The sequence below is a fragment of the Urocampus carinirostris genome, chromosome 3 (assembly GCF_059441175.1).
Source record: "Urocampus carinirostris isolate Australia breed hairy pipefish chromosome 3, RoL_Ucar_1.0, whole genome shotgun sequence".
NCBI lineage: Eukaryota > Metazoa > Chordata > Actinopteri > Syngnathiformes > Syngnathidae > Urocampus > Urocampus carinirostris.
Window position 1 is genome coordinate 41717346 of NC_142351.1, and position 13905 is coordinate 41731250.

The window sequence follows — 13905 nt, forward strand, 5'->3', positions numbered from 1 at the left end:
TCCATCTCCAGACCCTTCCTACGCAAGGCTTCTTGATACCTAATGCACTAATAACTAGAAATTCAACTAGTAGTTCAACTAATCAACCATGTTGAATTTGTATTTTTATGAAACACTTTAAATACATGTTTTTTATTGATTAGACATGTATTAAAGTACCATACTATCAACGACATCACTAGCAGATTAGTCAGCGCATACTTCATGTATGAGTTTAAACTTGAGATGTAGTTCATTTTTGTAAGGGTCATTGTTTGCCCAATCTACAAAAATGTAATCACACTTCTTAAAATCGATCCCTTAATCTCAGTCTAGGAACCCACTGTTGAACATGGCTTCCGTATAGCTTGAAAAAACTGGAAACTGATCACAGGATCTTCCGAGTCATTAGAAACACATGGAACGGAGAAAGTTAGTAAGGAAGATATAACATCTTTGAGATATTTTGGTTGTTACTAGGCTACCTTTGTAAGCTCATAAATGTAAGAATGAGTCAGTTTGGACAAAACCTCTCCACAGAAGTTGTGTTGAGCACACACCACTCTGTGGTTTTACACCGAATAATATGTCTGATGTCATGAAATCGACCTTTGCTAAGCTATCTGATGCTGGATTTGTCATGTTTTGTGAAGTATCCATGAGAACCTGTTGAAAATTAAGTTGAAGGAGAGAAGGAGTCTTGTTAATGGTTTGTTTATATTTTGCAGGAGGAATGCTCGACACCTGGGCAAGGACGAGAATCCATTAACTCAATGTGTCAGACAAGGAGGTACACTTCTATCTTATGTACATTGTATAACACGAAAAAATGTGTAGAATTTGAAAGCTCAGGCCAAGGAAAGCAAATTTGATACAATTACAAAAGCTGTATTTGGCTCTAGGGCTTTCTGCAAGTGATTGATAGGGAACTGTATCTGGAAGGGGTTGGGTCAACTTACAGCATGTTCACCAGATGGGGCCAGTCTTTAGCCAGCGACATTTCTTCATCTAATTCACTGCTCACCATTTTTCTGTTGGCAGCTAATTCAGCATTATTTAGATATTAATTATTCAGATACAGTCTTGTTTTGCTATTTTCTGTTCAATTCTTGTAGCTCCACACTGGAAGTTTTCCAGTTTAATACATTTAAAAACTTTAATCGATTAATATGAGAAAATTATGTATTTCAAAAGAAAAGAAAAATAATTCAGGTAATCCGGGACTACAGAGGACAACTGATTAAAGGCAGCATATGCACATTTAAAGGTAGGGTGCGTAGTTTAAGGTGTCCTTAAAAAGTTTACATTTATTTTTTTCCCTATAAAGTATGGGTGAACAATGCCCAACTTAGTTCAAAGAGCCTTTACTGGATTAAAATTTTTACTGGCGTATCTGCTTTTATCTTACTTTTATGAATGGTGTTCCTGTCACAAAGTGCATAACGCTGAATGGTTGAAGTCAAGGGATTGGGGGCAGGGACATAGTGATAACACACACGTGACTGTGGTTTTATAAATCGTAGGATGAAAGTAAAAAAAAGGACCAATTCAAATACAGTCCATATGCAAACTCAAACCTCACAAAGACGAAAAAGGAAGAGATTATTCAAGCGCATCTAGAACTTCACACACTTGCACGCATAACAAATGGAGCGGCTTTAATGATTTCAGCCAGAAGATGGCGTCAGCAAGTAGTATATTTATACTTATAAGTTACCAACACCACCTTTAGGAAGACATTCAATTTTAATTTCATACAAGCCGTACCAAATTTGAAGCTGCCGGCAAAATGAACTAAATCTCGTCCATTTCTTCAAAAGAAAAATCAGCAGGGGAATTTTTAGTCGAGGCAAGGGATGGGAGAGCTTAACATCAGTCTTATGGTATAGCAAGTGTACAGGCTGCTATGCTAATTTGTGCAGGCTTCTGAATTTTGGTCAGTACAGTTTTATGGATGTTTTTGTTGCGCTCATGTGTATATGTTGATGCCAATTCAATTCATTATAACCGCTGTGCTAGTTAATTGAGATTGATAGCTGTGGACCGAGTCCGAAAAAAGTGTTCTAAACAAGGTACGAATTGTTACTTTTCTCTACTAGCCATTTCTCTGCTGATTCTGCCAACATCACAATGTTAATCTCTAGGGGCAGTAGAAATCTCATTCATCCACCCATGTGCGTAATTTATTAGATAATAAGGTATTTGGCTACCAAATCAAGTCATAGTTTCTCCAACTGTTTACCTGTGCTAGATTGAATTTCTTCATTTTGACATTCAGAGCACATGGCAGAAATCACATCACGTCATCACCCGCAGTGTAGCCTGCTGATGCTTTATTTTAGTCAAACAGTCAAACTCCCCTCGTCCTCACCAGTTCCCAGCCAGCTGCTTAGCGCAGGCTGAGCCGAACCATTAGGGACGCATCACCCAACAGGGCAGGGAATGAGCCTGGCCTTAAGAAAAGAACATTTTACCTGGAGGTTTTATTCTTTTTCTCATTGTTATATATTTTGTGGGCGGTCCCAAATGTAAAACTTAGGTACTTACTGAATGCCACTGAAATAAAAGTAAGATAAATACAAAAAAAAAAACAGATTTGAATAAATAGGGACAAAAGCTAGCCACTTTTGTTTCTCGTTTTCTATTTTGTCTGAATATTCATTTTGGGAATGACAAATTTGTTGTCAGTATGCGATCATATTTTTATTATTAAATCCAAACAACCTTACTATTCCCATTATTAAAAAATAACTTCTCAATTACCTCACTTCAATTGTTTACCATGCTTTTATCTCTCCGCCAGCCGGGCTGCAGGTGGAAGCCGAGCAGAGGTTGATGATGGTTGCAGAGGGAAACAGTACCTACTTAGAATGTCTTCCTCGATCCAGGCATGCTGCTGTCACATGGTACAAGCAAGCTGGAGAGAACAGCCCTGAACTAAACCAGGTATACACGTTCAGTTTAACTTCAAAAAGAAGGTGAAATGATTCGACTTGACATTTCACACACCCTTCCCTATTTCTCATAAGGATGTTTCTGGTGTAGCGTAATTGCTTTACACAATATGTGTTTGATTTAAAATCTAGTTTGGTGGTTGCCGATTTGGCCAGCAGGTCGTGCTCACAGTTTCCCACTTGTAGTGATTCGACAGAGCCTCATATTGTGTCTCGCATTTATCATGAAGGAAGCAATACTCAAAACATATTTTAATTTTAGCATTAGATTATCGATTTTTCAGTTAATTGATATGGATAGTGGTTGTTCAGTCCAGAAGGAAAATAGTAGACACACAAATAAATGATAGATGTGTTTGATACTAACAAAATACATTAATTTACATAACATTGTTGCCACCAGCCCTTGTAGCCATAGAAAATGGGAAAAGGGAAAGAAATTTGGTAGCAACCATGACTTGGTTTTGCCATGTTTCCTGGCTGGGGAGATGAGGCAGTGAGTTTCAGCCAGGTGCATGTCTCTCTCTCCGTCTCTCTCTCTCGCTCTCTCAGTCTCTCTCTTTCTCTCCCTGTCACTGTCTCTCTCTGTCACTCTTTCTCTCTCCCTCTCTCAGTCTGCAAGGTTTCTATTCAAGGGAACCCCACCAAAAAGACTAATTTAAAATAGGTACTGGGTTTAATTCTATTCTTTCTCTCTCTCTCTTTCTCCTTCTCTCTCAGTCAGTAAGTCGGCAAATCCGCTGTATTGAAGGCCGACAAAAAAGACCCCGACACTCCTTTGTAGATTTTAACTTTGCTCAGGTGGTTCTGGTCCTCATTTACCACCAAAAAATGAGCGATCTCTGTATTAGCTAATTTTTTATTTTTTTTGGTGTTAAACTCGATGACATTAGCAAAGTTTGGTAAGATCTTTCCATAAAAGCGAAAAACGTTCCGGCGTCAACTCAACTTTTCGCACAATCAAATGTCCCTTGTAGGTGATGCCAGGCGAGCAGGTGGTGGTGATCGAGCGAGGCGTCCTCATCCGTCGGGCCGAGCTTTCTCACAGCGGTCTTTACCATTGTCAAGTGGAGGAGCACGGTTACCGCTGGACCGCCGTCTCCGTCCACTTGTCGGTCTGGGGCTCCTCGACCGAGCGCTCGTCCTGGTCCGACTCCCGGCACGAGTCCTGGTACGGTGATGCCATGACGCCGGTTCACCCGAGGAGCTTGGGCCTGCACTGCCTTGCTCTCGGCTACCGGCCGCCTCGGAACCGCCGCCGTCACGGCGACACGGCAGCGCCAGCCCTTAAGGAGAACATGAGGGCGGAGAAGCACAAGCATGGAGGAGGGGGAAGAGGAGGAGGTGGAGGAAGGGCTGCAGGGAGAAAAAGCAGGAGCAAACCGCAACAAAGAGCTCCGAGGAGCGCTTAAATGTGTCGCTGGGCAAACACAAATATTGACACATTCTTGCTCAAGGTGGGCTGGATCTCAGGACTGAGACCTGTGGAAGTAGAGGAATAGATTACCAGTAGCAGTAACTTATTCATTAGTGTACTTCAGTCGTGTCCACTTGAGAAAACAAATCACTGCGTTGAAGTAACAGTTAGTAATTTCCATCTTTTATTATTAAAGTGGAATGCAACCTGATGGATCTCCTGCTATTTACTGTATTTTCCACACCATTAGGTGAACCAGATTATAAGGCACACCCCTTAAAAAATAGCGGTTCGTCATATATATTTCATACAAAAGGCACACTGGACTGTACGGCACATTAAATTGATACGACAGTAAGATCTCCAGTCACTTACAGTATATAATAGTGCTACAATTGCAAAACGTTGTTTGCAACACGTATTAAACTTGAATCATGGCAGTGAAGGTGGCAATGCTTTAACACTATACCACCAGCAGTAAAAATTGCATAAAAAAGAGCATTTTAACTTCTCATTATCACACTATTTTTATGATGCTAGAAACACTCATTTGCATAGTGTATTTTGTACTGCATTCTGGATAGACTGTTTAACTTATCAGAATGCGCATTGCAAATAAGTGTTTCTGGCACTGTGAGTAAAAATAGTGTAATAATGACATGAGTTCTAATGCCTTTTCTTCTGAAACACTGGTATCAACCCTCTCGATACCATGACCATGATAAATCCCATTTGTATACAAGGTTTTGCTATTTAGGTCAACGATAACTACGAATATAAGAATTATTGCTCAAATTGAGACGTGTACCGTAAAACCTTGTTTAGTAACACACACCTATAAACACACCATATTCTGCAGTACATAAGGCACAATTTTCAAAATTCTGGCCAATTTGGGGTTTCAGCTTTATAATCCGGAAAATACTGTAATCTGGTCTGGAGTCCCATTAGTCAAAACTGGCATTTAAATTTGTCTTGTATGAAAAGAATCTGTGCTAAAAAGCCAAAATCCAACTGTTTATATACATATATTTTGGAAATGGTCTTCAGTGAAGTTAGTAAGTTAGTAAGTTTTCCTATACTGGGTTAACCACCAATCACTGTTACCTGGCCCTCTTAATATGAACCATAATTGTTTTTAGTGATGTTTTGCTCAACTTGATTCTTCAAAATAGCTGCCCACAGAACTGACTAAAATTTCGTGGTCTTTGCTTCCAGTAGGGCCCCACGCAACACATAGTTAGGAAATGTTTGATCCACGGCTAATTATAATAGTAATAAATGATGAATCTAAGAAATTGTATTCCGGGGAAAAACAAGTCTGCCATATTTGGATGTACATACCTAAATATTTTGCAAATTTTAATTTGGTGACACATATTCAAAGTGGACTACCCCATAATGGAGATTTGTTGGGCAGTCTATAAACTACAAAATAGGTCATCAGATAGAATACTTTTAGAGGCAAAACAGTATTAGAGAGCATATACGTGTCCACGTTTACACTTTGGCTAGATAGGAGTTTTGTTTGCGTATTGAAAAAAAACCGTAAGGATAAATTATTGTTTCGTTTCCGAGGTCAAAATTTGAAATGAGTTATTTATGTCAGCAGTAATTGTTTTTGAAAGCTTCACCGTATTTTGTGCACTACAAAGGCGCACCGGATGATTCCCTCCCAAAAAAGTCTTTAGTGATAGTTTTCATATATCAGGCGCACTGGACTCTAAGGCACATGGAATGAAATCTACAGTAAAAGATCAAATGACATGAACAATTGAAATAATTGATTTCATAGAACATAAATCAACATTAGGTGCTCTGGTTTCACCACAAAAATAATTTCATCAACAAACAACATGTTAGTTACAAGGGGACAATCAAATCAAAGTTTCTCAAAGGAAGTATAATTTAGTAATAACTATGCATCTCCAAATGTATCCAGGATGTGTACTGTATAAGGTGCACTGGATCATGAGGTGCACTTTAAATTTTCCGGACAATTTGTGATTTTTAGGTGCACTTTTTAATTATCTGGCTTGTAGGTAAACTTTTGGCAAAATTTAAAGCGCTTTACACTCATTGTGGTTGAACCCTTATATCTTGGGTTCACATACGGATCAACAGTACATCCACCTAAACAGACCCTCAGAAGGAAATGACTTCATATAGCCATAGGATACTCACATATAGATGACGTGACAATGTTTTTTTTTTTTTATTAAATCCAGTTATGGCTTAAAGGGACAGTTTGTAATATTTATTTCCTCCCATTGGTACAAAAAAACGTATTCAGTAAAAAAAAAACAACAACAACAACAGTGATTAATAGGCAAAAATACATGAATGAACTACCATGCATCAATCATTTATCTGCACCACTTACCCTCAGTAGGGTCGCGGGGGTGCTGGAGCCCATCCCAGCTATCTTCGGGAAGTGGGCAGGGGACACCCTGAACTGGTTGCCAGCCAGTTGCAGGGCACACAGGGACAGACAACTCACTCACGCATTCACACATGCAAACTCCATACAAGAAGGTTTGATCCCATGACCTCAGACCTGTGCCACACAAGCGCTAACCACTGCGCTGCCGTGCTGCCCTGAACTATCATACCAATGTGATTTTTTTAATAAATATTCAGAATATTTTAGAAATGTGAATTTCTTTTACATAGCAGAATCCATACATAGTAGTCAGCGCCATGTTTGACTGGCATCTTGCAGCTACACTGTGCTCATTTGGCAATGGTTTTCATTCACTTTAGACAATACAGTGCCATTTAGTGGTCAAACATCACACAAATGTACCTTTAAAATGCTCCATACAAAATGTCTGAGTATTCATAGAAAAGCATATTGTACACACATGTTTTTTTTATCACTAAACAGTTGGGCATTGTTCAATTCAATGTCAAAGACATTTTAGATCCATTTAGATATGGTGCCCAAAATATGGCTAGAATCCGATGCGAGGGTAAATTGTTCACAGTTATGAAATTAATTGCAAATGAAACCAAACCATGAAGAGTTGATTTTTTTCGTTATTGCAGATTCAGAAGATCAATATTGTTTTAATATTTCACATAGGAAGTCCTGCTAACTATTCATTCACTAAAGATCCAAAGGCAGAAAAAAAGCAGAAAAACGCATTTGTTTTTCAAATCTCATTAGATACCAAGCTGCATCAAGTTGTTGATAAGGTAGATCGCATATGCCTATACAATTTTATTTATAAAATAAAATCTTAGTTTGGAAATAATCGCTAGGAAAACGTTGCGATTAGGGCAATTCTTTGAAAGATTTCCCCCAGTTAGAATAAGCTAATCATCTTTTCTTGCCTCCAATTATCCTGATTACTACATCTCATTGTGGTTACAAGGTGCTTACATTCTAAATTTTAAAGCAAATAAAAATAACAGGATGTCAAAAGTCATCATTGCATGATGTGCAGAGTCATTTTTAGCTTAAGTCACTTTATAAAAGTTAATGCTCACTGGTGTACTTTTTCTATTTCTCCATCATCCCCTAGACCAAACCTGGGCACTCCGGTCCTGGAGGGCCATACGTCCTGCCAGATTTTGAAGTTTGCTCTCCTTTAACCCAGGTGATACAAATTATAACCTCGTTAGCAAGCTAGCAAGTGCTCGTTAACGATACTGGTGATTGGAATCACCTGTATTGGATCAGAGAAACCTCAAAAATCATGCAGAACATACGGCCCTCCAGGACCGGAGAGCCCAGGTCTGCGAACATGGCTCGTAGGCTAGATCTGCCCCGTTGGATGATTTAATAAGGCCTGCCATAAATGTCTGAGTGTTGGGAAAAAAAAACGCTAGGTCATATGTATTAAAAGTTATACTTTTTTTTAACTTATATGTTTTACCCGTATATCATATTGTGTATGCCGTATAATATTTTCATAATGGAAAATTAAAAAAAAACGTTTTTGTGTTCGACCGACCTCGTCTTGCTATTTCGACTTCAATCCAGATCGTCTCGGTTACTGGTAGCAGACGACAATGTCATCGTACATTGCTTATATTCTTGCGGTATTTCACATAGTGTGTCTTGCTGTGAAAAAATAGGTGCCATAACAAAAGGAATTGCAACCATTAATACAGGAAGAAAATGGCTGACACGAAACGTGATAATGCCAAAAAGGAAACTCTTTTTGTCCACATTGTTTGTGAATCGATGTATTGTGTATAGAAAAGATCCCTTATCATTCACGATTAAAATATGTAGGGTAGGTTACTAATGTAGGATGAATGAAAAAGCATAATAACAAAAAGCTACGCTAAAACTTTGGTGCCTACATCATTTTACTGATCCTGCCCGGTTCATAAAAGAAAGTCTAAATGACTGGTGTAAGTAAAGGAATGGAAAACCAGTAGCAGGAACTCATTTGTCAGCGTACTTCACTTGCATTACTTTAGAAACCATTCCCAACCATTGAACAGGTTTAGTTACACTTAGAGCCTAATCATTTCCCATCGTTGCTATTTAGATCTTGTATGGAGCCCATTAGTACAAAACTGTCTCATCTCATCTCATCTCATTAGCTGCACTGCTTATCCTCAGTAGGGTCGCGGGGGTGCTGGAGCCCATCCCAGCAATCATTGGGCAGGGGACACCCTGAACTGGTTGCCAGCCAATCGCAGGGCACACAGAGACATACTGGACTGTCTCAGAAAATTAGAATATTGTGATAAAGTTCTTTATTTTCTGTAATGCAATTAAAAAAAACAAAAATGTCATACATTCTGGATTCATTACACATCAACTAAACTATTTCAAGCCTTTTATTATTTTAATATTGCTGAATTTGGCTTACAGCTTAAGAAAACTCAAAAATCCTATCTCAAAATATTAGAATATCATGAAAAAGTATACAAGTAGGCTATTCAACTAATCACCTGAATCATCTAATTAACTCGAAACACCTTGCGAGGGTTTCCTGAGCCTTAAAAACACTAAGCTTGGTTCAGTAAACTAAATCACTGCTGATCTGACTGCTGTCCAGAGGACCATCATTGATACCATCCATCAGGAGGGTAAGACACAAAAAGAAATTTCTCAAAGAGCAGGCTGTTCACAGAGTGCAGTTTCAAAGCATATCCACAAAAAGTCTGTTGGAAGGGAAAAATGTGGCCGGAAACGCTGCACAACCAAGAGAGATGACCGCAGCCTTAACAAAATTGTGAAGAAGAGCCGCTTCCAGAATATGAGGGAGCTTCAAAGACAGTGGGCTGAAGCTGGAGTCCAGGTATCAAAAGCCACAGTTCACAGACGTGTCCGGGAAATGGGCTACAATAGCCGTATTCCCATGGTCAAGCCACTTCTGAACTCAAGACAACGGAAGAAGCGTCTGACTTGGGCTATGGAGGAGAAGCACTGGACAGTTGCAGAGTGGTCCAAAGTCCTCTTTTCAGACGAAAGCAAGTTTTGCATTTCATTTGGAAGTAAAGGCGCCAGAGTCTGGAGAAAGGCTGGAGAAGAGCAAAATCCAAGTTGCTTGAAATCCAGTGTGAAGTTCCAAAAGTCAGCAATGGTTTGGGGAGCCATGTCAGCTGCTGGTGTTGGTCCACTGTGTTTCATCAAGTCCAGAGTAAATGCAACTGTGTACCAAGAGATTTTAGAGCACTACATGCTTCCATCTGCTGAAAAGCTCTATGGAGATGAGGATTTCATTTTCCAGCATGATCTGGCACCTGCCCACAGTGCCAAAACCACCAGTAACTGGTGCACTGACCATGGCATCACTGTCCTTGATTGGCCTGCTTATTCACCTGACCTGAACCCCATCGAGAATTTGTGGGGTATAGTTAAGAAGAAGATGAAAGACACCAGACCTACAAATGCAAATGAGCTGAAGGCCGCTATCGAAGCATCCTGGGCATCAATAACACCTCAGCAATGCCACAGGCTGATTGCCTCCATGCCACGCCGGATTGATGCAGTAATCCGTGCAAAAGGATTCCCAACCAAGTACTGAGTGCATCAATGGACATTTTCAAATGTTTGATTTAGTTTTGCTGTTATAAAATTATTTTTTACTTGGTCTGAGGAAGTATTCTAATATTTTGAGATAGGATTTTTGAGTTTTTTTCAGCTGTAAGCCAAAATCAGCAATATTCAAATAATAAAAGGCTTGAAATAGTTCAGTTGATGTGTAATGAATCCAGAATGTATGACATTTTTGTTTTTTTAATTGCATTACAGAAAATAAAGAACTTTATCACAATATTCTAATTTTCTGAGACAGTCCAGTACATCTCACTCGATCATTTACACCTGGAGACAATTTGGACCGGAGAATCAACTTGACATGCATATTTTTGGAAAGTAGGAGGAAACCGGAGTGCCCGGAGGAAACCCACGCAAGCACGGGGAGTACATACAAACTCCGCACAGGAAGTCCGGTAGTTGGATTTGAACCCACATAGGAGGTTCCCAAGACCTTAGAACTGTGCCGCACACGCGCTAACCACTGCGCTGCCGTGCTGCCCTACAAAGCTGTCATTACCGCAAATTCCAGACTACAGAGCGCTCCTGATTAAAAGCAGCATACTCAGATTTAAGAAACAACAGTCAACTTGTTTTTATAAAAGGCATGCCGGATTTTAAGATGCAGGCTTAAACAGAGATGGAAAGGAACTAATTGACGTCCATTTTTTACAATTTCAAATCAAAGTAACACATTGTGTTGTGATGAAGACACTCGTTTGCAGACTGTCTCAGCAGCTCTCCATATTGATCGTCTAGCGCATCAGTCAATCTTATCAATCAAGTTTGGCATAAACATATACATAAATGCTGAACTAGCCCACATGAGAACAGAAAGTCCGGATCCGGTCCAAGAGCCAAACTCAGATTGACATCCCCGCCTCAGACTTTTCTCGACTTTTTACAATTACGATTGCTCGTCTGTGCTGACAGAAATCGTGGATTAAATGTCCCAAATGAGCAAGTGAATTTCTAATCCTTAAAAATGTAAAATGGATTCTCATTTGTTAGATTTGGACATTTTACTCTCAATGTCTGTAGTTTTACTTGTTTTGTGGTTGTTGTATTTGTTGTTTCAAAGGGACATTGTGAATTATTTAGCGCCTCCTATTGATTCCATTTAGTATGAACTATCATGTCATGTGCATTTTTAAAAATACTCATAGGTCGAGAAATTAGCATGTTTTCGACATTGGATGATCATCACTCAGAAGGAGCTGACGTGATTGGGCACCATCTTGTTGCCAAGGATTCCCTCAAAAATGTCATTGTATTCTTTTCTTTCTTTTGCACGTAAATGTAACTATTCCTTTCTCCGGAAAAATAACCCTGAAGAAATAAAAAAAGTAATGACTGTTCCACTGTAAGATACTTTTTTTCTTCTTTTAAGTATTATTTTTGTAAAAATGGTCTCTTTCATTTTTCATATTTACCTCTTTGGTTTCTTTTATTTTATTTTTCACATTTTTTTGTTTTCTTCTATTTTCTTTCCCTTTTTCTTTAACTTTTATTTTACCATATTTTTCTCTCTACCCCATTTTTTTCTTTTCTTCCCTTCCTTTTTTATTTGACTTTTTTCAATTTACTTTTACTGTCAAAGGCTAGGCAACACAGTGAGGGATAATAATGTGTTTTGGTCATTTTGAGTCTCCGTGGTATGTATTCTTTGTGCTTTTTAGCACTAGTTTTCGTTGCGCAACACTATACAGAGACATCTGGTGGTCAAATATTACACACCGTAACTTTACCTTTTTGCAGGGGTTATAGACAGCAACGTGTTGTGCAAGTTCTTGCAACTCTGCAAAATCTGAGAGTTAATTAATTTACTGGGAAAAGAGTTTGCCATTTTAGCACGGACATGGAAATGAACAGCGCCCCTTAAAAAAAAACTTTAGCTGATTTCAATTCAGCGAGGATGAATGAGAAGAGAACCTACGAGGGGACTGTCTCTGGACTCTGTACAGAACACGCATGCTTTTGTTGTTTTTTGGTAACACATATTGAAAATGTCTCGGCCGACGAGGAGAAAGTCACCGAAGATTCAATGTACATTTTGTAATATAAAACAAGTCTTGTGATCGAACTCTGTGAACAAAAATGACATCATGAAAACGGGCAGTTTGCTCAATTTGAAAATTGTTTGACCAACAGAATTGCTTCAGATGTTTGTTTGTCTTTTTGTCTCTATGTATTTATTTTTCTCACAAGACGTGTGCTCACTTTTAGAAATTGCTTCCAGCCATTCATTAACTGGAAATGTTTCAACACACAAGAACTGTGTGTTTCTGTATAAAAGACTGGTAAAATCCAGTTCTAGGGCCTTTCCCAGAACACTGAGTTGATTAATAAACCACACTGTTTAAAAAAGCCTGTTAATGGAGTTGTGTGTTTTGAAAAAATGTCAACGTTCCGTACAAGATGAATGAATTATTTTGTCTCGCTCTCAAGCGAAGGTGACGTGTTGAGGAACCACTTTTCGGTACGTAAGCCCAAACTAGCGCCATTGGCTTCGTTAAGTGCCAACACACGGTGTCTATTACAGTGTCTACAAAGGCATTTTTACATATTGCCATATTTCAGGCTTCATACTTAAAATTGTTTCTAAGGATTGGCAAGTGAGACAAAATCATGAAAACAAACAATATGTTGTGCTAAAAGATAAATGTAAAGGTAGACGTTCCAAAGATATTGGCATCCTTTAAGTTAAAACTTAGTGCAACCTGCCTTTTTCCCTTTGCTGGTATCACGGCCACATGATTTTTGGGGTATGTCTCTATTGGTTTTGCACATCTTGAAACCAATATTTGTCATTTCTCCCTTACAAAATACCTCCTTATAATTTGAGGGCGCCAAAAAAGTTTTTTACTGAATGCAGAATTATTACAAACAACATTGGGATGAAAGTAGCGATATTGTAATGTTTGACTGTCAAATTTAACAATTTTAAGGGAACAGAAAGTGCTGCAGAAGTACAGAAAAACACATTTGAAAATAAGTAAATAAAATTAATAAAGTAACAAAAAATAATATTTATGACACGCTTTACTCTACACAAGATTTAACCCAAAAGTATAACATTTGTTGACAAAATTTTGAAAAGTGGGTCTACATTGTTGATATATTTTTGTGGATTAAAAAAAAAACGTCGCTACTCATGAAATACAATTTAGCACTCTTTATTTTTTGTTGAGTAAAATGTCAGAACCTGAACAGACGGAGGACCCAGATGCGCAAAGTTTTCACACAAGCTTTATTCCAAGGGAATGGGGCAGTCATGTGGGTGAACAAACGCCAGTAATTCGGCGATCGCTGGGCGGAAGAAGTGAGACTGAGAAGTCAGGCGCAGGAAAACAGGAAGCCAGACGCAGGACAGGACAGACGGGATCGATACCAAATTTCAAACAGGATCGATACCGAACAGGACGGGACAGACAAGATCGATATTGGATACAGCAGCAAGATACTGGACAGGACGGGACAGACGGGATCGATACCGGACAGGGCATGACAGACGGAAGCGATAGTGGATACACAAGCAAGATACTGGACAG

General features: G+C 38.9%; 1 protein-coding gene across 1 annotated transcript in view; it reads left to right on the plus strand.

Moving 5' to 3' along the window:
• sema3h (sema domain, immunoglobulin domain (Ig), short basic domain, secreted, (semaphorin) 3H) overlaps window positions 1-7884 on the plus strand; it is an 82596-nt gene extending 74712 nt beyond the window's left edge. The window contains exons 16-18 of the mRNA XM_088331902.1: window positions 708-769; window positions 2783-2925; window positions 3911-7884. Coding sequence (XP_088188028.1) covers window positions 708-769; window positions 2783-2925; window positions 3911-4345 — 640 coding nt within the window. The 3' untranslated portion in view covers window positions 4346-7884. The remainder of the gene's footprint in view (window positions 1-707; window positions 770-2782; window positions 2926-3910) is intronic.
• The last annotated feature ends 6021 nt before the right edge of the window (window positions 7885-13905 follow it).